The sequence below is a fragment of the Bos mutus genome, chromosome 17, assembly GCF_027580195.1.
Source record: "Bos mutus isolate GX-2022 chromosome 17, NWIPB_WYAK_1.1, whole genome shotgun sequence".
NCBI classification, from domain to species: domain Eukaryota; kingdom Metazoa; phylum Chordata; class Mammalia; order Artiodactyla; family Bovidae; genus Bos; species Bos mutus.
The window spans coordinates 27522417-27545614 of NC_091633.1; the positions used below are offsets into that span (position 1 = coordinate 27522417).

A 23198-nucleotide genomic window follows, 5' to 3' on the forward strand; every position below is an offset into this window, starting at 1 on the left:
TTGATTCCTTCCTATTTATCCCTCTCTCCCCACCAAAACCTGGCAATCACTGATCTTTTTACTGTCTCCATAGTTTTGCTTTTCTGGAATGTCTTATAGTTGGAGTCATACAGTAGGCAACCTTTTCAGATGGCTTCTCTCATTTAGGAATGTGCACTTAAAGTTCTTCCATATCTCATCAGGGCTTGATAACTCATTTCTGTTTAACACTGAATTATGTTCCACTGTCTGGAAGCACCCCCTCCGTGTGTGCTAAGTCACTTCAGTCATGTCCGACTCTCTGTGACCCTGTGGACTGTAGCCCGCCAGGCTCCTCTGTTCATGGGATTCTCCAAGCAAGAATACTGGAATGGGTTGCCATGCCCTTCTCCAGGAGATCTTCCTAATCCAGGGATCAAACCCGCATCTCTTACATCTTCTGCATTGGCAAGCGGGTTCTTTACCACTCGTGGCACCTGAGAAGACTTGGAATCACCAGTTTGTTTAAAAACATTCACGTACTGGGACTTCTTGGTGGCCTGCACTTCCTATGCTGGGGCCACAGGTTCAATCCCTGGTTAGGGAAGAAAGATCCTGCAAGCCACCTGGTGCAACTGAAAAAAATAAAAAACGTTTGCCTTCTGAAAGACAACATGGATGCTGTGGAGTTTTGGCAGTTATGAATAAAGTTGCTGCAAACATCTATGTTTTTGTGTAGACATAGTTTTTATCTATGTTTTGTGTAGACATAGTTTTTAATTCCTTTGGGTAAATACCAAGGGATGTGATTACTAGATCTTATGGTAAGAGACTAGTTTTGTTAGAAATTGCCAAACTGTCTTCCAAAGTGACTGTACTATTTTGCATTCCCACCAGCAATGAATGAGAGTTCCTGTTGCCCCACATCCTTGCCAGCAATTAGTGTTGTCAGTGATCTGGATTTCGGCCATTTTAATAGATGTGTAGTGGTATCTTGTTTTAATTTGCATTTCCATCATGACATATTATGTTGAGCATCTTTTCATATGCTTATTTGACATTTATATGTTTTTGGTAACGTGTCTCTTTAGGTCTTTGGTCCATTTTTAAAGATTTAAAAATTTTTATTATTACAGTAGGACTGTATTGACTATCCATTTTAAATACCTCAGTGTGTACATGTCGATCCCAAACTCCGTAGCTATCGCTTCCCCCATTTTTCTTATTGTTGCATTTTAAGAGTTCTTTGTATGTTTGGATAACAGTTCTTTAGCAGATGTATCTTTTGCAAATATCTTCTTCAAGTCTGTTGTTTGTCTTTTCATTCTTCTGACTTTCTTTCACAGAGCAGATATAATATCATCAAATGTCTGTTCCGTATTCACATTTCTGATTATTTCATGGTTTTTTTTAATATTTCAAGCCGGAGTCACAATGAGGTACATACATAACAATCAACTTATATCTTTTATGTATCTTTTAATACATAGGTTCTGTTTCCCCCTCTTTTTTTCCTTGTAGTTTATTTGTGGAGAAAATCTGGTGATCATTCCTGTTCCATTGATATCTTTGTTGTTTGACGGTATCATGCTGTTGATTACTGTAGTAAATCTTGAAGTCAGGTAGTGCCAGTCATTTGACTTTTTCTTGTTCAGTATTGTGTTGCCTGTTCTGGTCTGTTGCTTCTCCATGTAAACTTTAGATTGAATTTATCACTATCTACAGAATAGCTGACTGGGATTGAATTGAATGTCTTGATCAAGTGGGAAGAACTGATGACGTCTTGACTATACTGGATCTTCCTATCCATAGTTATGGAATATCTCCATTTATTTAGTGCTTCTTTGGTTTCATTGATTAGAATTTTGATCAGAAATGGTTTTCAGTTTGCATGCAGCAAGGGAGAGGGTTAGAGTTCCTGGAGCAGGTGGTATCTGCAGGTTGGGAGGTGGGTGTCCAGTTGACAGTCCGGGTCCTCTGAGTCGTCGTCTTGCTGCCCTTGGCAGGGCCTCCTCCTCCCAAGCCTGGCTCCCAACCCTGGCTGGGGACGCTGTGGCTGTAGCAGCTTCAGGGCTCACACCCTCCCCAGACCATCCAGGAGACAGAGTGCCTATGTCCCGCCTCCGCACACATCCCTGTGCTCCCAGGGGGTAGGGGGCAGTACTCTGCACTGCTTATTTTGATCTGGGCAGTCCTCACTGGCCAGCACCCGCTCCTGTGGCTGCTGTGATGGTGTGTTCCAGCAGCCATGTCGCCCCCAGGGGGACTGGAGTTAGGCACCCTGACTCCTCTCGTGACTCTCCACTGCCAGATGGTTCTGCCCTCTGCCTTCTCGAGCCTTTGCTGCTTGAGCCAGAGGGACTGCCTGGTGGAGGTGCCGTGGGTGTCAGCTGTGACATGCATGCTTTCTGCTTCTCAGGGTGGTGTGCGTGATCCCGCCTGTGGTAGCCGCGCCCCCGCACTTGTGGGTGGCGAGGCCACCCTCCCTCTACAGCCACAGGATGCGGCTCTTCCGGCACTGCCTGCGGGAGCACACAGCGCCCTACGCACAGCAGCTGCAGCGGATGACAGCTCTGCACTCGCTCCGGTTCCCCGAGCTGAGGCTGGTCCAGTTTGACTCAGGTACCAGAGGCGTCCCGTCTACTCCGCTCCCTGTGTCGGGCTTTCTCGCTTTGGATTATGAGATGCTCTCGGTGTCACTCGTTTGACAGGAAAGCTGGAGGCCTTAGCCATCTTACTTCAGAAGCTGAAGTCTGAAGGACGCCGAGTGCTGATCTTATCACAGATGGTTCTCATGTTGGACATCTTAGAAATGTTCTTGAATTTCCATTATCTCACCTACATAAGAATTGATGAAAACGCCAACAGTGAACAACGGCAGGTAGGAAGGAAATCGATTCTTTTGTTCCCGTTTATGATTTGGTCGGGTTAACTTTGGTTGCCAGTTTCTAAGCTGGTTTCTCGGAGCCATGCGGCCTCAGTGTTGTCGTGCTGTCTCAGCAAAGGGAAGAACCTCTTAGTGTCTCTGGACTTTAGCTGCACCCTTTGACATTTTTTCATAAATCCTGTAACTTGGGAAATCCAGTTGGCTAGATGTCTTAGAATTAAAATTGGTGATTTGTGGTCCTTATAGGAACGAGGTGGTTGTCCTTCAGGAAGTAGCCACATGAAAACAGCAAAGCCCTCCTGACTGACTTACACTCTAAAAATGCATGTTCAAATAACATGCCAGTTTTTACTTGGCCAGGTTAGCTGAGGGTAACTTGATTCCATCAGGCTTCTGGTGGAGGTGCAAATTAGGACACCTTTCTAGAAAGCAAATTGACAGGATGGGTTGTAAACCTTAAAAATGAATATATGCTTGGCCTGGGAATTCTGTATCTGAAGTGAAGTGAAAGTCACTCAGTCGTGTCCGACTCTTTGCAACCCCATGGACGTACTCTATGGAATTCTCCAGACCAGAATACTGGAGTGGATAGCCCTTCCCTTCTCCAAGAGATCTTCCCAACCCAGGGATTGAACCCAGGTCTCCCGCGTTGCGGGCAGATTCTTCACCAGCTGAGCCACAAGGGAAGCCCAAGAATACTGGAGTGGGTAGCCTATCCCTTCTCCAGTGGATCTTCCCGACTTGGGAATCGAACCAGGGTCTCCTGCATTGCAGGCAGATTCTTTACCAACTGAGCTGTCAGGGAAGCCCTTATTCTGTATCTAGAACTCCTTTAGCAGCACCACGCTTCTTAAAGATGTATCTATTCAATTGTCTGTGAAAGTGTTTGTAATAACCCCCAGTTGGGAGCAAAGTCCACGTCCAGGAGTAGAAGCATGGGCCACAGTGGCCTGTGGGCCACAGGGCTTGGCGCCGTCCTACGTGTCCCACAGGGTGAACTAGGAAGTCGTACTCGGCAGTGTTTCATAACGGGTCTTGGTATCATGGTGAAGTGTTCCCGAGTGCAGACAAGCTGCTGGGCTCTGCATCGCATTACCCACTTCACATCATCCAGTACACCCAGGCCTCCCTACGCTGAGAAGGCCTGGAAGGAAATAAACCACAGTCTTAAGCAGTAAATTCCCTCAAGAGTAATGTAACACAGTACAGTAAGTCCCCTACATACAAATGAGTTCTGTTCTGAGAGCATATTCATAAGTCCAGTTTGTTTGTAAGTCCACCAAAGTTAGCCTAGGTCCCCAGCTAACACAACCAGCTGCATCGCTGCTGCTTTTACACTGGTTTGGACACTCTGGGCTTGAAATAAAGATGATGCACCACTGTGCTCTGTGCAGTGCTGTACAGGGAGGTGCACAGAATCACAGCCACTTGCAGAGGATGCACTCACGTGACAGTGTACACCAGACATATGAACTAACTTACATGGTTGAACGTGTGAATTCACCTTTGCATCTTTGAAAGCTAGCAATTTGAAGGTTCATATGTAGGCGACTTACTGTAGATAGAGAATTTCTTGAAGGAAGAGGACTGGTCTGCTGAGGGCTGGTCTGCTAAGGTCTGCTTGGGCGCTGAAATCATTGTAGGAGAGACGTCGTGGGAAGGAAGCCATTTCAGCTGGCGGCCCTGAGGGTAGTGGAGGGCCCTGCCCCTGGCTGGCTGCAGCTCCCTCGGCCTTACTCCAGGGGCTTTTTGCTGTAAGGCTCCTGGCATTGCCGGAGGGTACATGAACAAGCACGCATCCCTCCCCAGGGAGACTCTGCTGTTCTCTGGGGCCTACACGTGGAGCTGACAGTTCAGGGCGGGGGGCTGGCTGGCAACCTTCAAACCAGTAGAGATGTTAGCGATCAATAATCGAAGAATAGAGCACATGCCTGAAAGAATCAGGATAAAATGCTAAACTCTGATGTAATTGGAACATGAACCATGCGTCAAAGGAAACACACACCCGTTTCTAACTGATTAGTATCTGAACGTGTTGGAGGTTTCCCGTCATGGTCAGGAGTGCTAACTTGGGAGCTTATCTCACCCCAGGAACTGATGAGGAGTTTCAACCGAGACCGGCGCATCTTCTGCGCCCTCCTCTCCACACACAGCCGTGCCACAGGTGTAAGCCTGGTGGAGGCGGATGCGGTGGTCTTCTATGATCACGACCTCAACCCCGTGATGGACGCCAAGGCCCAGGAGTGGTGTGACCGGATAGGGCGGCGCAAGGACGTGCACATATACAGGTGAGGTGGCTGCCAGCGGGGCAGCCAGGGGTGGCTGCAGTGCACTGCAGAAGCTTCTGCTTTGCGTTTCCTTTCCTTCATGTGGGCTCACGTTCCTGCTATCCCGTCTGTGCTTTCTTTACACTCAGCCTTGCTTGGGACCTAGTTGTTTGCAGTGGTGACTGGGTTTGCTACTGAGACACAAATGTTGTCCTTCTAACATGTACCTATTATATTTCTTCTAGAGTCTCTGACCCTTAAGAGGGTGTCTCAGGTTTTAGGTTGTTTCAGGTATTGTCAAATGTAAATGATTTTTATAACTTAGCTGTGGCAACTTGTAAACAAGCTACTGAAAGAATTTAAATCTTATAAGTGGTCATCCACACACAGCTGAGAAAGGCAGAGGAGGCTCTGCCTGTGTGTCAGCCCTCTGTCTGCCCATCTGGTGCCCAAGTGTGCAGGCATGTGACACTCCCCTTCCTCTGTGCTCCTGCTGCCTCTGGGAGGGGTTGTTGCAGAGTGCGTGGTCCCTGGCGGCTGGCCCAGGGCTGCAACCCCAGCCCCACATGCATAACCTTTACCATTTTCAAGAGGTAGTCATCCACACACTGTGTTTAAATAGCTTAATTTTTTTGTCGTTGTAAATGTGTTACTTGTTCATTGAAAAGAAATAAATAAAAATGACAGCACATGGAGAAGGCAGATAGCCTGCCCAATAGGCTATTAGTAGCATTTTAGTGTCTTTCCAGACATATCCCCAATTTTTTAATATAAATTTGTTGTTAATAATTTTACTTGTTTTTGCCCGCACTGGGTCTTGTTGCTGTGCAGGCTTTTCTCTAGTTGAGGTGAGCAGGGGCTGCTCTCTGGTTGCAGTGCACAGACTTTTCACTGCCGCGGCTTCTCTTGTTGCAGAGCACGGGCCCTAAGGTGCTCGGCCTGCAGTAGTTGCAGCTCTCGGAGCTCTGGAGCACAGGCTCAGTAATGGTGGTGCACAGGCTTAGTTGCTCTGTAGCGTGTGGGATCTTCCTGGATCAGGGATCAAACTCATGTCTTCTGCTTTGGTAGGCAGATTCTTTACCACAGAGCCACCAGGGAAGCCCTCCCTGATTTTTTTAAATGGGTCGTGCCAGCAGTCTTACCATGTAATGCTGTTTTGTCTTAACAATATATTTAGAGCCTGTTTCCATGCAAATATATATAAATTTGGTGTATTGTTTTTGTGATTGAATAACGTTTCATTGTGTAATTGCTTACTGTTGGCCCTTTAGCAGTTACTAGCTAGTAATGGGGAAAACATTTTATTCTCAGTAGCCACAGTCTGTAGACACTCAGGAACGACCTTGGCAGTAAAGGTGAAGGATGTGCAGGAGTGGAGGGTAAAGTTGGGAAAGGATGTAACCTGAGCGATGTCCTGAACTCAGGACATGCTCTGTTCTGGGACAAGAAGGCCTGGTTCACAAAACTGTAAAGTTTCCCCCAAGTGATAGTGAAGTTTAACATCATTTTAATGAAAGCCCTGATCATGGAAGTAGGGAGTGGTTACTGCAGCTTTTCAGGTGGCATGAAGCAGCAGCCAGGGGACACTGGTCCTAGGGCTGCAGCCTCTAGACTCGGGTTCCTTTGGGAGGCGCACAGTGACTTGGGGGCACCTGCCCACCGTCCTTAGCACTGAGGGAGACAGGGCTCAAGGGGTCCGGTGTCCTGGGGGCTCTTTCCAGGTAGAGGCCAGCGAGGGGACATGGCCAGCCAGCATGGGTGGCGGGGGCCTCTGGGGCCAGCCCTCCTGCTGCATGGGAGGTGGTGGTGTGGCTAACCTCATGTGGGGTAGCAGCTAGTCGACCCCTCAGGCCTCCAGTCCCCTCTGGCCACCACACAAAGGAAGGAAAAGCTCAGAGCGCTGCCAACATGCCACTCCACGTGGGTGCTGTTCTGCTGGGTAGTCCGGGCGCCATGGCACTCAGGCTGCCCTCGGGCTCCCAGGGACTTAGCTGTGGCATGTGTGTACGTGTTTGGTTTGCAGGCTCGTGAGTGGCAATTCCATTGAAGAGAAGTTGTTGAAAAATGGCACCAAAGATCTGATCCGAGAAGTGGCTGCTCAGGGAAACGACTACTCCATGGCGTTCCTCACGCAGGTACTGTCATCCGTGAGGAGGCCTGGGGCGGGGGAGGGGGTGCCACACAGTGACCAGAATGGGTGGGTTTAGTGCTGTTGAGGGGTTGGTGGCTGCTGGTTTTCTGGGAACAGAGGTCACGGGCTCAGTGATATGCATTTTTGTTTCAGCGGACGATCCAGGAGCTGTTTGAGGTTTATCCACCCATGGATGATACTGGCTTCCCAGTGAAGGCCGAGGAGTTTGTCGTCCTTTCTCAGGAACCTTCTGTTACAGAAACCATCGCACCCAAAATTGCAAGACCTTTCATAGAGGTGAGCATGGCTGGTGCCTGCTTGGCATCATTGGATCTGGAGCTTTGGGTCTGCCGCTGCAGCACCACTGCTCCCTCTCCCAGGCCTTGGGCCTGATCTGTCAGCTTTCTCCACCCGTGCTTTCATTGTTGGGGATTTTAGCTGTAAAAAGAGGTGAAGGGAGCGGGAGAGAGCGGTATGCCCCACTGCCACCGCCACCCGCTGGCACCGTTCACACCCACGCTTCTCGGGCCACCCCGCACTGTTGTGTGTGACCTTCTGCTCCAACGCCTTGGCTCTTGCCGGCTGCCGTCTTAGTGCTCCCCTGTCGCAGTGCTGCTGGGCTGAAGGCAGCACTGGCGTGAGCCCCACGTCCCACTCTGAGGACAGGACCCCAGAGAACAGCAGCTGTTTCACTCGGCCGTCTTTGTGGGTTACGTGCCGAGATGATGTGCCTCAGGTTTATGAGAGTGAGTGAAGTCCTGCCTTCTGCGCTTTTGGCCCAGACGCTTGCAGGTTGCACACTTGTCTCACAAGCCGTTGTGCAGACATGTCACACACCCACCTGCACACCCACCTGTCAGGACCACCTCGCTCTCCTCCCTGAGGCTCTGCTCCTGTCCTGCCTCTTGGAGAAGCGTTTGGCTACAGGATGCCTCCTCTTCTATTTTTGAAACTTAATTGTTTGATTATTGAGTAGTAATAAATGCATGTGGTAAAATCTTCAAAAAGTTATGATGAAAAGTAAGTCTCCTGCATCAGGCCCTCACTTCCCTCTCAGAGACAACCACTGTCCACTATTTCTCACATTTTCTTATAGGAGTTGTCTGTGGGTAATGTCAGGTGCATAGAAATACTTACAGCTGTTTCTGTATCAGGAGGAACAGATCGATTTACCCCATTGTTTTTTAAAATAGGTGATAGGTGCCTTAGGCTTTTAAGAAAATCTCAAATAGCATGACGGGGACTTCCCTGGTCATCCAGTGGTTAGGAATTCACTTTCCAATTCAGGGCACCTGGGTTCAGTCCCTGATCGGGGAACTAAAATCTCGTAAGCCTTGGACAGCTAAGCCCTTGTGACACAACTACTGAGCCTGCACAGTCTGGAGCCCCAGTTCCATGCTGAAGACCTAGTGCACCCAAAATTTAAACAGTAAATGAAAAACAAAACAACTCTCAACTTTAGAACCTCCCCCCCCGCCGCCCCCCGCAAACCCAAAACATCGTTAACATAAACCTCGTAACAGAAATGATAGTGGGGAAACAGTAGATTACTTCTCCTGGAGGTAATCATTAACCATTGGTAAAAATCTTACTGGATATTGTGGAAGACAAATGTGTGAGGTCTAAAGGCATGAGTGTTTGAGGAATGTGAGTGTGTCACACACCCTCGCTGTTGCTTCTTAGTGTGACTTAGAGACGTTGGCTTGGGGTTCTTTCAACATACAGATTCTCTGAAATGTTCTGGTGGGTTGTCTTACACTGTGTGTCAAACACTGTTCTAAACAGTAGGGGTATAGTGTTGAGAAAAAGACTTCTCGTCCTCCCCGGAGCTTCTGTTCTAGTGACAGGAGAGATGCCAGACCATCACCTCATGGAGATGGTGTGACGAGCAGTGTCTAGGAGTGTTACGGGTGGAGGGACAGCAGGTGTGTCAGCAGGGAATCAGGCATGGCCGGGGGTCAGCGGCGATGGAGACAGGCTGCCCAAGAACATGTGGCTCAGGACCGTCATCTGGCTCTGTGTGGACACTGGGCTGGGGACTGGTTCAGAGGTGCAGGTGTGGGGCCATGTGGGCGCATCTCTGGTTGAACTGCAGCTTGCTCTTGGCTGGTGAGCTTTGTGTTCATTGGTAGTGTGGGTACTTTTCTGTGAGATGCTTGTTCGCATCTTTTTCTGTTTTTTTTTTTTTTGTTAGACTGGGTTGTCTCTTTTTCTTAATGGCTTGTTGGCGTTTTTTCCTACATTCTGAGTGCAAGGCCTTTGTGGGATACATGTAAAATATATTCTCCCAATCTGTGGTTTGCCTTTTTTAATACTCTGTGAGCAGAAATTCTTGGTCCTAATGCCACTGTCTTTGTCAAGTGATTGACGCTTTTGCGTTCTGAGAGGTTCTCCTTTACTTTCTTCTAGATGTTTCAGTGTTTTATCCCTCATGCTTAGATGGACAGTCTGTCTGGAAATAATTTCCGGGTATCGTGTGAGGTTGGGTTACCTTTTAAACTTTGAAGATTTGCCCAGTTGCCCTGAAAAGAGGTGCTAGTTCTTAACTGAATCCTCTAAGCTGCGTGATCCCCCCTACCACCGCCCCCGACGTGAGCGTGTGTGTCTTGAGTTTGCCGACCCCTGACAGGTATACCTTCCGGCTATCAAGAGAGGAGCACGCGTTATCTGCTAGAGTAATTTGCATTTCGTGAATGGCGGTGCCAAGGACCATCTTCCTGGGGGTTTGGTTTCTGTTTATGCCATGGACCAGGGCCTGTGTCACATGAAGTGCGCTTGTGGTGGGACTGGGGCGGGAAGGTGGGTGTCAGGTATGAGATGGAACGAGACACCCCATTCTGCTCGGTTCTCAGAGTCTGGGGGCCTTGCTGTGTGTCTCGGCGTGTGTCCTGAGGCTCTTCCCCAGGGTGTGTGAGGGTCCGAGGAGCACACTCATTGCTGTGGTGGGGGGCTTGGTGTGCAGTGTGGGGGTGTAGTCAGCTCTGTACGTGGCTCTTTTCCAAGACCCCTTATTTAAAGTGTTCAAAGCATATTAAAGTCACCCCATGCAGCGTGCACATCCTGCAGGCCCTCAAGAGCATCGAGTACCTGGAGGAGGAGGATGCCCAGAAGCCGGCTGAGGAGGCCGTGCCCGGGTCGCCTGACTCCAGTGGTTCCAGGTGGGACGAGGAGCCCTCGCAGCTGGAGGAGTTAGCGGACTTCATGGGGCAGGTTTGGGCATTTTCTCTTCTGGGTTTCTACTTCAGTTTTTCTTCATACCTAAATATTCTAAGCACGTGACCTTTCTGTGGGGCATTTCTTGTTCATTCTGGACCAAGACCAGTCGCTATTTTGATTCAGGTGCTGGTGGGGGGTTATATGAGGAACTAAATCCTTATGAACTTGCTATTAATTCTGTTCAAAAAATGCATTTTGAAACAGCTCACACCAATTGAAAAATATGCTTTGAATTACCTGGAATTATTCCATACTTCCATTGATCAAGAAAAGGAGAGAAGTAGTGAGGTAAGAGATTGCACTTTTGATCATCTTCACATGTGAGAATCTCAAATTCTTCAGTGTTAAACTGGGTTGGAAGTAAGCGTGACTCGCCCAGAATTCAAGGCATTAAAACCAAACCCCACCCGTATGTAAACTGATCAGATGGGCAAAGCCTCAGAAACCCTACACCAGGCTGTTTTCCTTGGTTTTGAAGCAGCTCGGTGCTTGGTTAGAGGGTCATGTACTGGGAAGAGGAAAAGGGGCCCAAGGACTGGGGGGCCAGGGGGCAGTGCGGGGCAGCGATGGGAATGGCCGGTCTCCCCGCAGGGTGCCGTGATGACCGCTGTGCGTGAGTGGGAGGCCCGGAATGCACAGAGCCTGCGGGAGCAGGAGGCCAGGGCGCGGCTGGAGCAGGAGCAGGAGCAGCTCCTCACCTACACCCGGGAGGACGCCTACAGCGCGGTACGGGCCCCAGGTCTCCTGTCCACGGCCCGGGCCGGCGGGCTGGCCTGTCTCGGTCCAGCCCGGGTTAGCAGGTTTCTGTTCCCTGCTGCTGGCTCTCCCCACCGTCACGCCGGCTGTGATGCAAGCGAAGTTTAGGTCTTGGCAGTAGTGGTGCTGCCTGCTTATTTCGAAGGCTTATTAACTGATGTGAAGGTAGACGGTTGACTGCTCGCAGCTCAAAGCGAGGGCTGCATGGACCTGAAAAGCCTCCCCTTTTCCCGCAGGAGTTTGTGTGTGAGGGCGCTGACGGGCAGACGGAGGTCATGCCGGTGAGTGCCCATGTCCCCACGCCCCCAGACCCCTGCCTCCCGCGGTGCCAGGCCGGCTGCCCTTGTGGCCACCCAGCTCAGGCTTGTCCCTCCTGCACGCAGCTCTGGACGCCACCCACACCCCCCCAGGACGACAACGACATCTACATCGATTCGGTCATGTGTCTCATGTATGAAACCACGCCCATCCCCGAGTCCAAGCTGCCGCCCGTGTACGTGAGAAAGGAGCGCCGCCGACACAAGACGGACCCCTCAGGTGGGCTTGTGCGCAGGGAGAGGGCTTGTGGCTGCCGGTGGCCTCGGTGACCCTTCCCCGTGGCTTTTCCGCTCCCCACCTTGGCCCGCTGACCCGCTGGCTGAAGCTGCTTTCCGTGCAGCCGCAGGCAGGAAGAAGAAGCAGCGGCACGGGGAGGCCGTGGTGCCCCCGCGGTCACTGTTTGACCGCACGACCCCCGGCATGTTGAAGATCCGCCGGGAGGGCAAGGAGCAGAAGAAGAACATTCTGCTGAAGCAGCAGACACAGTTTGCCAAACCTCTGCCAACTTTTGCCAAACCGACCACTGAGTCCGGACCTGACAACCCCGAGTGGCTCATCAGTGAGGACTGGGCTCTGCTGCAGGTGAGTCTGAGGCCCCGACCTTGGCCAGCCCTGTCATTGGGATCCTTGGGACGGGAGTGGAGGGGGATGGGGGCGGGGGGAGGTGTCCAACGGGCAGGCCCTTGACCTGCGGGTCCTGAACCTGATCCTCCAGGCCGTGAAGCAGCTGCTTGAGCTGCCTTTGAACCTCACAATTGTGTCCCCGGCCCACACGCCCAACTGGGACCTGGTCAGCGACGTCGTCAACTCCTGCAGCCGCATCTACCGCTCCTCCAAGCAGTGCCGGAACCGCTACGAGAATGTGCTCATCCCCAGGGAGGAGGGCAAGGTGCGGCTCATGGGGGCTGGGGGGCTAGGCAGAGGCGGGTGAGGGTGTGCAGGGCTGGACAAGGCCCTGAGAGGGGGCGGCGCGGTCACAGTAACTGCTGGCAGCGGTCTGGGTGCTGAGATCCCACCTCATAGGGAGTGGCCGCACTGCTGTGTCCTCTGGAAAGTTCTGTGTGCTGTCTGGTGGCCTCAGCACCATCCGAGGCCTTCCTGCTTCCCGGGTTGGTGAGTGGAAGGGCCCATGCTCTGCTGTCAGCTGACGTGAAGAAGGGTCTGTCCGTGTGGCCGCCTCAGTGCCTTGCTACGGGGCTGATGGGTGTTGGACACCTTGGTCCTAGCTGCAGGTTTCGTGGACACTGACTGCAGACGTGGTATGTTGTCACGAGGCCCAGCCCCACGGTTAGTGTGGCTGCTGAGGATGTCTCCACTGTGGCACCTTTTCTTATCCCCCTTGAACTGCGTTTGTCTCTTGCTATTTCTCCATCTGCTTTGTCCTTCAGTTCAGTTCAGTTGCTCAGTCGTGTCCGACTCTTTGCGACCCCATGAATCGCAGCACGCCAGACCTCCCTGTCCATCACCATCTCCTGGAGTTCACTCAAACTCATGTCCATCAAATTGGGGGTGCCATCCAGCCATCTCATCCTCTGTTGTCCCCTTCTCCTCCTGCCCCCAATCCCTTCCAGTGTCAGAGTCTTTTCCAATGAGTCAACTCTTCTCATGAGGTGGCCAAAGTACCGGAGTTTCAGCTTTAGCATCATTGCTTCCAAAGAAATCCCAGGGCTGATCTCCTTCAGAATGGACTGGTTGGATCTCCTTGCAGTCCAAGGGACTCTCAAGAGTCTTTTCCAACACCACAGTTCAAAAGCATCAATTCTTCGGCACTCAGCCTTCTTCACCGTCCAACTCTCACATCCATACAGGACCACAGGAAAAACCATAGCCTTAACTAGACGGACCTTTGTTGGCAAAGGAATGTCTCTGCTTTTGAATATGCTATCTAGGTAGCTCTGTCCTTACCTTTCTGCCTTTGGGAGTGGGTCCACAGCCTCCATGTAGAAAGCCTCTGTGCACAGTGTTGGGCCTGTGGCTGGTGGCCTTTGGGGTGATGGTCCTCACGTCCAGTCACAGAACAGGAGAGATGACCTCGTCTCTGCCTGGGACCGGCCGGGCCAGATGTAGCAGCAGTAGACATCCTGAGCTTTGATGAAGTTTGCTCATGAACGTTACTTAACTTTTTTCTATGAGCACCCTTTAACAAATCTCAAGTTTTCAATTTTCTAAAAACAGTTGTCTCTGGATAAGACATGTTTGTTTCCTCATTTGAAAATAATCACCAGAAAAGCAGTCTTTCCTCAGAACACCATTTTGCGATGCTTTCATCAACAGGGCTTCCAGTGTCAGGGCCATTAGGTTTGGGAAGCATTTCTAACAATTGTCATAACTTGGATATGGTATATCATCAAGCTGAAACTTGATGCTCTGTTAAAGCTCACGTGTGAAGCTAAAGAAAATGGCAAAAGAGGTTTATAGGGTTTGAAGGTGGTATTCTGAATAAACTGGAAAGCTTGTTAAGTGCCTGTGCAGCAGAGTATAGAGTGGGGTTAGAAATGAACCATAGTCCAGTGACTGGCAGGCACTCAGTGTCCAAGGTGTCTCACTTCTGCATGTGGGGATTTGCTGCTTTGCGTTAGAGCGCTGCTCCATAAGGGCATCCTACGTCGACGACCTGCTTGCACCCATTGAAGCAGGGGTGGTCAGACGTGTTACATCTACAGGAGGGACTCACGCAGCCTCTGTGGGGCGGCCTGCAGGCCGAAAGGGACCACCCTGAAGTTCTACAGGAGCAAGGAAGTGCCTGGTTTCACCATAGGGCCCATGGAGGAGAGAGTCCCAGGCACAAATAATGCCAGAGTCCAGGCCTTCACGTCCACTGGGGGCCAGAGGCCCCTGGGAGGGCAAGCTGGTGCCCAGGGGCGGATCACAGTCAAGGTGTCCTGGCTGTCAGTGGCTTGCCATGTGACCCAGCCACTTGGCCTCACCGCTGTCTCCCCAGCTGGAGGAGTCCCCTTCTTCCTCCAAGGATGGGCAAGGAGGCCTTGCACAGGCTGGGGAGTGTGGTCAGTGGATGACGGCCGCTGTGTCATTGCTGTTCTGTGTTGGGTCTCAAGAAAAGGTCAGAAAGAAGGGGCTCGGTTTTTAACCCAAAGGTTTCACATTAGGTTCCCAGTTGGGGACCCTGTTCACAGGTAAGTGTCTGACTGCTGTGCTGCCCCGTTCTGTTTCAGAGTAAGAACAACCGTCCTCTGCGCACAGGCCAGATGTACGCCCAGGACGAGAATGCCACACACACCCAGCTGTACACGAGTCACTTTGACCTGATGAAGATGACTGCCGGGAAAAGGAGCCCCCCCATCAAGCCGCTGTACGCTTCCCAGGTCCCCCAGTGCTGGCTGTGCGGAGTCAGTGGGGGCTTGTTCTCGCTGTCAGCCTTCCCTTCCTTTGCGTTGTTCTTTGTTCAGTAATTTTTTCTCTTTCTGTGTTGCAGGCTTGGCATGAATCCCTTTCAGAAAAACCCCAAGCATGCTTCTGTATTGGCGGAAAGGTATTCCTGTGTTTGTGATACAGTTTTAACCATTTGAAAATGACCTCATTCTAGGGCTTTCTTAAAGTCTACAGGTTCAGTGAGTTACTGTGCAGACAGTGTGTCCAGGCATCAGCTGGGGGTGGGGTTGAGGTGGGGAGTGCCCGGCTGGCCGGTGTCTCCATTCACCTGATGAGGGGGTGTCCTGCCTGCAGTCTGACGGCCTGATGGGCTGCAGGAGGGAGAGCAGCTTCTCCTTCAGCGTCTCTACGCTGGCAGATGTCTTGTTGGCTCTGCCCTGAAAATATATGCTGTTAGGGGTTGGTGTTCTTGCTTTGAAAATTTGCAAAGGGAGAAAAAAATGACTAGGTAGATGGGTAGTGAGACTGGTTGGTGCAAGAGAGCAGTGACAGAGAACTGTGCAGTCTGAGTTGCTTGGCATCTGGGTGTTGGCTGTAAAATCCCTGCCACTCTCTGTGTGTTTGGCTTCTTAAAATTCGGGGAGGAAAGAACGTGTTCAGATGGAACCTAGTTGCCACTAGGGCTCAAGCTTTCCTTGTAACCAAGCAGGTTTTGCAGATACTGCTGGACACGGGCCCGTCCCTGCTAAGAGTCCCGGCCCTCCCAGCCGCACCGAGGGCCCAGGCCTCTGGGGCTGCTCCTCGAGTGGGCTGGCAGTCCCTGCCTCACGGCTCTGCCTTGTGGGTCGCTCCATCTGGGATGGTCTCCCCCGGCATGTTGGCCTCTCCCCTTGCCTCACTCTCACGTGTCACCTTTTTCTTGTGGGAGCTCACACCCCAGCCCCTCTCTGTGTCTCTTCACGGTACAGATTGTCTTTGCATCTTTACTTGAATATGGGGGCAGCTGGATGGGTTGCAGGGCAGCCTTGGGGGGCTGAGTGGACTGACATGGGCAGTCAGAGGATGGGAGACAAAGTGCTGGCGGGCTAGGGACATGTGACTTGGGAGGGCTGGCATCCAGAGATACCAGACAGGTGCACCACAGCATCTGGGCCGTGCTGGTGAGCCGCCCTGAGATGGGGGGTGGGGAGGGGCGTGCACAGGGCAGAGCCAGCCTTCCTGTGACTGTCATGGGGGCCAGGAGGCACAGGAACCTTGGAAGCAAGGGTGCTGTGAGAGGCTGGGGAGGACCGTCAGGTGCTCACGGTACTAGGCGGGTGACCAGCTGACCTCTCCCTTGGAGTAGGGCTGATGCTCAGGGCAGGTGGGGTGAGCAGTTTGCTGTGCTGGGTGGAGGGGCAGGCAGTCTGCTCTGAGGAGCACAGTGCTGAATGGCCTTCTTGTCCCTACATGCTCGGGGCCTCCTGATATCCTGGGCACCTGGCCGAGTACCGCTGCAGAGGGGAGTCAGACCCAGGCCCACCTTCCAGGAGTTCCTGTTGGAAGGGCATCCTTTCCCCTTCCTAGGGCCGACCCACCAGGCGCCCTGGCCTGTGGGGCTTTGTAGGAGTCATGTCCCAGCACCTGGCAGGATGGGAAACGGGGATTTGGGTTCCTAGAATGTTTGTCTGCTTTAGAACTTGCAATACGTTTCTATTTTTTCATCTTTAGTGGCATCAACTACGACAAACCCCTGCCTCCTATTCAGGTCGCGTCCCTCCGGGCAGAGCGCATTGCCAAGGAGAAAAAGGTGTGGTGCAGTGGGCGGGCAGGGCCCAGAGGGACTGGGGTGGTCTGCTGGGCCAGCTCCTTCCCATGACACTGTTCCTTCTTGCCCCTGTAGGCGCTGGCCGACCAGCAGAAGGCACAGCAGCCGCCTGTGACACAGCCCCCACCACCCCCGCCTCAGCCGCAGCCCCCGCCGCCCCAGCAGCCGCCTCCGCCTCTGCCCCAGCCCTCAGCAGCAGGCAGCCAGCAGCCCGCGGGGCCGCCTGCCGTCCAGCCCCAGGCTCAGGCACAGCCCCCTGCACAGCCCGCGCCACCCCCACCAAAGGCACCCCCTGCGATCACGACGGTGGGCAGTGCCGCAGTGCTGGTGAGAAGGAACAGGGAGGTCGGGTCCAGCACACCCATCAAGGGATCCCGCAGCTTCCAGCCCAAAGCCCTTCAGAGGCCCAGTCTCCCCCCTTGAGGAAGCGGCTATTTCACCTGCATCACCCCATGCAGGCCCAGCTCTGCTCTCCTGGCTGGCTTAGCTCAGTAGAGATGTGGGAGGCAAGGCCGCTCTTCTTGGTGGAGGAGACAGGAAGTTTGGGATTAGGGCTTTGTGAAGTGTAACTGTGAAGAGATCGACCTCTGCGGACTTGCAGAGCAGTTAGTGCAGACCTCCCTTTCCTGACCCTGCCCCACCCTCCCCCAAAGCTTGTGCACTCATGAGAGGGAGGCAGTAAAAAGTGTTTAAAAAGAATGGTAGCCTGACGGTCTCACGCAGCGTGCCCTGCCATGTGCCCTCTCTGTATGTGCATGGTGACACATAAGAATCCCCCATGCGAAGACACTGCCGCCTGGCGTGGGATGGCTTTGTTATACAGAGTCGTTTCCTCCCCATGTTCTTTACTGCATTTGCCACAGTGGTGTTTTTATGGGCACTTAAGCAGCTCTGTCCTTCCTTGTTCAGAAAACTAAGCACCTGCTTGGTGTGAGAGCTGCTGTTGCCCAGTGGTAGGTGGTCAGGAAGACTTTCTGCAGGACTGGCCCCTAGCCTGTAGTCAAGTGACACTAGTCAGAGAAGAATGGAAACTAGCAAGCACAGAGGCCCTGAGTTTGACAGATACGGGGTTAAAAGGATCAGTGTGGCTGGAGCTTGGTGACTGAGGCACAGACCCAGCAGTGTGGGAGGAGGTGGGAGAATGGGTAGGTGTGTGGGGAGGACGTGGGGAGAGATGGGGCTAAAGTTGGCCATGTGGTCTAAGTAACCACGATTAAGACTTTCAGTTTTATCCTGATGAAATGGAGGGCTTTGGAGCATCTGTGCAGGGGAGAACTTGACCTGAAATTCAAATGGTTTCGTTCCTTCAGCAGGCAGGAGCCATCAAAACGTCCGTCACAGGGACGAGCATGCCCACGGGTAAGAAGCCTCACGGGTGAGATGCCACAGCTAGAGATGAGTTCTCTCCTGTCCTCCTGCCTCACACCCTCTCTCCCTGCAGGCACCGTGAGTGGAAATGTGATCGTGAACACCATCGCTGGCGTCCCCGCCGCCACCTTCCAGTCCATTAACAAGCGTCTGGCTTCGCCCGTGGCTCCTGGAGCCTTAACCGTGAGTTGTCCCTGCTCCTGGGTGTTTTGGGTGGTGTGCATGACCTGGGATGCTGCCGAAGCTGTAAAAAGAATTCCATTGGTATAGAGATTACTGATGTAGTCTGAATTTCATAAAATACCAAGAACGTTCAGGTGTGCAGAGGATGGTTTCCACATTGTTCTTTCTGAGGGAGAGGGTATTGAAATCCCCCACCGTGACTCCAGGAGGAGGAAGGGAGTGAGAGCGTGTCTCTGACCCCACGGAAGGGGTACCCCACGTGCCGTACTGACAGGTTAGCCTGTGAGTGGATGGTGGCCATTGCACAAGTACAGGAGTGGACGGTGCTAGATGGGGCACAAGGTGGGGTGGTGGGTTTCTGGGATATCTAGGCCCATGAGTAGGAAGCAAGAAGGGGCCAGACCTGGGCAGAGGGAATGACGCAGAGTGGCAAAACCCCTGAGCACGAAACCAGAAGACAGGGCACTCACCAGAAGACACACCTGCTGGGCTGTGGTGTTTTACCATAAAAGCGGAAGTGAACAAATGAAATTGACGAGTTTACATTTACGTCCTGAGTTCCAGTTCAGTCACTGACCTAAAGTAACATGTGCCCCAAATGAGAAGAAGCTGCTTCAGAGTCAGCAGTGCATTTGGCAAATAGAGTGATGTCCTTCTTGGGTATTTTTTAGAAATTTACTTATTTGGCTGTGCTGAGTCTTCGTTGCTGTGCGTAAGTGGGGGCTACTCTCCAGTTGAGGTGCACGGGCTTTTCATCGCAGTGGTTTCTCTTGTCGTGGAGCATGGGCTTAGTTGACCTGTGGAATCTTCCTGGAACAGGGAATTGAGCCCATGTCCCCCCGCATTGGTGGGTGGATCCTTCACCACCACCAGGGAAGGCCCCTCTTCAGTTTTGAAACATGTCTTTGTTGTGCAGGTGTTGCTGGTAGTGATCTAGATGAGTGGTGTTGGCAAAAGGATGGACACACAGATCCATGGAGTAGGATAGAGAGCCCAGAAATAGACCCACGTGTACGTAGTTGGTTGCTTTTTGCTAAAAGTGCTAGAGGATTTCATTCAGTGGAGAAAGGACAGTGTTTTCAACAAATGGTGCTAGAGAAATTGCAGAGCCGTGTGCAAAGCAATGGACTTTGACCTGTTTCACTAGTACTGTGTATAGAAAGTCACTCAAAGTGGGTCGTAGGCCCCAAACTATAAAATTTCTAGGAAAAAAATAGAACATCTTTGCTACCTTGATTTAGGCGAGGATTTCCTAAGATACCAAAAACCTGTTCATTATGAAAAAATTAATAAATGAGGCATCGTCAAATCAAGAATTTCTGCTCTTTGGAAAAATTATTAATAAAGTTAAAGGCATGGAAAATATACCTGAGAAAGAACTGGTGTTTAGATTATATAAAGGTTCTTCCAGACTTCCCTGGTGGGTCAGTGGTAAGGAATCCTCCTGCCAATGCAGAAGACACAGGTTTGATCCCTGGTCTGGGAAGATCCCACACAATGTAGAGCAGCCAAGCCCTTGCATAGCAATTACTGAGCCTGTGCTCTGGGGCCCAGGAGCTGCAACTACTGAGCCCATGTGCCATAACTCCTGAAGCTTGTACTCCCTAGAGCAGGTTCTCCACAAGAGTAAGCCACCTCAATGTTGAAAAAAAAAAAAAGAGTAAGCCACCTCAATGAGAAGCCCACTCACTGAATCTAGAGAAAAGCCCATGCAGCAGTGAAAACCCAACACTAGCCCAAAATAAATTATAAATATATATAAAAATTCTTGCATCAACAGTAAGAAAATGAACAACTTTTAATAGTGGACAAAATAATTTTAATGGACAAAAGATTTGAGCAGTTACTTCAATTGGGATGCCACGAGGCCTGGAGTGGGTGGAAGTGGGTTCAGGGCTGCAGCTTCCATGCCCGGCTGGGGATGACCATGGGGAGTAGGGTCCTGTGTGTTTTCTGGGGATAAACACGGGCATCTAGATGGTTTCTTGGAAACCAAAGGTCTTTCGAGTGAGGACACCTGGACAGACATAGGGCAAGTGTGGTAGACGGGGGAGGGGATCTTCCTTTTCTGCGTGTTGCCTCCTGCTCTAGCCCAGGGCACAGGTTTTGCACTCACAGGTCTCTCAGCACTCTGTCAGAAGGCTTTGTTTTCTAGGTTTTAGAGTTTTGTGGCCTTTTTTCTTCACCCGATGACTGTAGAGTCTTGAGTATCGCGAAGCAGCCTGACAGTTCTCTTCCCTTCACCTTTTCCAGACCTCGGGAGGCTCTGCTCCTGCCCAGGTGGTCCACACCCAGCCTCGAGCAGTTGGTTCCCCAGCCACGGCCACATCCGACCTGGTGTCCCTGGCACCGACTCAGGGTGTTCGTGCGGTCACCTCAGTGACGGCCTCGGCTGTGGTCACTACCAGCCTGACCCCCGTGCAGACCCCGACCCGGTCTTTGGTGACTCAGGTGTCCCAAGGTAAAGGCAGGGTTGTTTCCTGCGTGACCTGCCCTGCTCTTACAGCTCCTGAGGGCTCAGGTGCGTGTGTGTGTGTCAGGGGGCTGTGGTCTCACCAGACAACCTCTTCAGCCACAGGGGTCCAGCTCCCGGGGAAAACCATCACGCCCGCACACTTCCAGCTCCTTCGTCAGCAGCAGCAGCAGCAGCAGCAGCAGCAGCAGCAGCAGCAGCAGGCGGCCTCTCAGGTGCAGGTCCCGCAGATCCAAGGCCAGGCCCAGTCGCCGGCACAGATCAAGGCTGTGGGCAAGCTGACGCCGGTGAGCATCTAGAAACCTTGATACCCCTTGTGATGACGCCTTGTTGTGTCGTGTCATTCAGTGTGTGTTCTGCACAGCCTGCCATTGTCTGTATATGTGAAGTGTGTGTGTGTGTGGTCTTTAGAAACAACCTTGCCTACAGGGCCACTTCCATGATCACGTGACCAGCCCTTTCCCCCGCTCTCTGAGGCCTTAATCCCTGTTTCCAGATGGATCTTCCCACCTGCTTGCTTGTTCTGTGCGCAGCAGCTCAGGCTCCAGGGAGAACTTGAAGGCCTCTGGACCCTTTTCCCAGCCTGAGAAAATGTTGGTGAAAAGCATTCCTCTACAGTTTAAGAGCCGAGGTGGTGAACACTTGGTTTCTCTAGGAGTAGTTCATTTGCATTATCATTTCTCAGTGTCAGTCATTTGAGTACTGATGTTCCTGAATTTTGCCAATCTCTGTACCACCTGTGCTGTTATACAACCAAATACATTCATTTTAAAAGGAAATACTGCCACAAATGGAAAAGCATTAATACTCAACATAGAAAGGAGCCAGAAAAACGTATGTAATAAAAACAAGATGGTATTTTAGAATTGCAGCTGGCTGTCGGAGCTGCCACAGTAAGTACCTGCCCTCGGGCCTGCCCCTTGAGGGTGACAGAGGGGCCCAGGGTGCTGGAGGGCCCTGAGAACCTGCGAGCACCAGCCAGGACTTCATCCTGGAGGGGCACTCGAGCGCACACCACACAAACCAAATGTGACCAAGCTCAACTTTCCATCCTCCGTCACACCAGCCACAGCTCAGGGGTCCAAGGCCACACATGGCTGTGACCATCTCACTGGACAGCCCAGCTCCAGAGTATGTCCATTGCTGCGGAGTGCTGATGGGCAGCACTGAATTAGGGTTGTCCACCCCAGCAGGGGCGAGTTGTCAGAGCGGGTCTGTGCCACTCCCCACGCTGTTGCCTCCTCCCACCGCCCATCTCCCTACTTCTTCTGCTCTGTGATGGCAGGCCTTCAGTGGCCTGCTCCCCGCTTTCAGCTGCTCAGAGCCCCACTGACCCACTCATGCACCTGATTCCTTTCCTGTCTTCCCTGCCCTCTCCCAAACCAGTTGCAAAGTCCTTTTCTTTTTCAGCATCTTGAGAGAGATCTGATAGTCATGAATGAATAAGTCAATATCAGTTTTCCTAAAAAATTTTTTATTCCCTAGAATATTTTTATCTTGTTATTTCGACTTCTTTTAAAGACATGGGTTTATTTATCAATTAAACTTTCATTTGGAGACAATTGGAATACAAAATTTAGAGCTACTGCTTATAATACATTTTAAAATTTCAAGAAGGACTACGATTTTAAGACTTTTAGAATTTTTTTGATGGTATTGCAGATTTAAATTAACTTGTTTATGAGTGATCAGAACCTAGAAATTTTGTTACAGATTTGCTGATCTGTCAGAATCACAGTTGCTAGTTTTCATCATGATAAACGAACATTTAAAAAATGTTTGGCAAAAGCCTGGAGGATTGTTTGCAGACTGCATAGTAGCAACTGTTTGCTTCAATATTTAATGGGTAGTAGAACAGTAACTTAAAACCAAGATATATACAAAGTGGAGTACAGTTAATGTTGATGAAAAGATTACTTTATCTGGGTTTTAGGAACACCTGATCAAAATGCAGAAGCAGAAACTGCAGCTGCCCCAGCAGGCGCCCCCAGCACAGGCCCCAGCGGGGCCCCCGCAGCCAACGGCTCAAGTGCAGGTGCAGCCCCCGCAGCCCACGCAGCAGCAGAGCCCCCAGCTCACCACGGTCACGGCCCCGAGGCCCGGCGCCCTGCTCACGGGCACCACCGTGGCCAACCTCCAGGTGGCCCGGCTCGTAAGTTCCCGTTGATACGCTTGTTTTTCCAGAGCAGCGTCTTCTTAACGTTTTAACTGAACTGTTATTGCTTGCTCAGGCCCTTGCAGGTGTGATGGTGGAGTGACAAGTAAAGACATGGTCTTTCCCCAGGAACTTTAAGTTCTCCTTGGAGAGGGCGAAGCACAGCACACGTATGGGAAACATTTACACAGTCGTGCTCCAGAACGTCAGTGTCACAAAACTTATAGTGGCCTGAGAGGTCAGGGAGGAGGGGAGCAAGCCAGACCATGAAGGGAGAGCAGGGTTTCCGTGGGGGATGAGGGGAGCATGAGACCGGGCGCATGGAAAGTATGCCAGTGCTGCTGGGCAG

General features: G+C 51.6%; 1 protein-coding gene and 1 non-coding gene across 2 annotated transcripts in view; both read left to right on the forward strand.

Annotated features, from left to right (window-relative positions):
• EP400 (E1A binding protein p400) overlaps positions 1-23198 on the forward strand; it is a 107511-nt gene that overhangs the window by 69608 nt on the left and 14705 nt on the right. Inside the window, 21 exon segments of the mRNA XM_070386356.1 lie at positions 2378-2580; positions 2670-2839; positions 4937-5133; positions 7136-7247; positions 7397-7540; positions 10310-10453; positions 10664-10747; positions 11051-11185; positions 11452-11496; positions 11599-11752; positions 11874-12115; positions 12249-12422; positions 14707-14843; positions 14967-15023; positions 16574-16652; positions 16746-16997; positions 17984-18029; positions 18112-18221; positions 20475-20682; positions 20794-20981; positions 22628-22846. Coding sequence (XP_070242457.1) covers positions 2378-2580; positions 2670-2839; positions 4937-5133; positions 7136-7247; positions 7397-7540; positions 10310-10453; positions 10664-10747; positions 11051-11185; positions 11452-11496; positions 11599-11752; positions 11874-12115; positions 12249-12422; positions 14707-14843; positions 14967-15023; positions 16574-16652; positions 16746-16997; positions 17984-18029; positions 18112-18221; positions 20475-20682; positions 20794-20981; positions 22628-22846 — 3100 coding nt within the window.
• On the forward strand, positions 4568-4698 carry LOC138991518 (small nucleolar RNA SNORA49). The gene has a single exon (XR_011467498.1). It is a non-coding gene; the product is annotated as a small nucleolar RNA SNORA49 (small nucleolar RNA).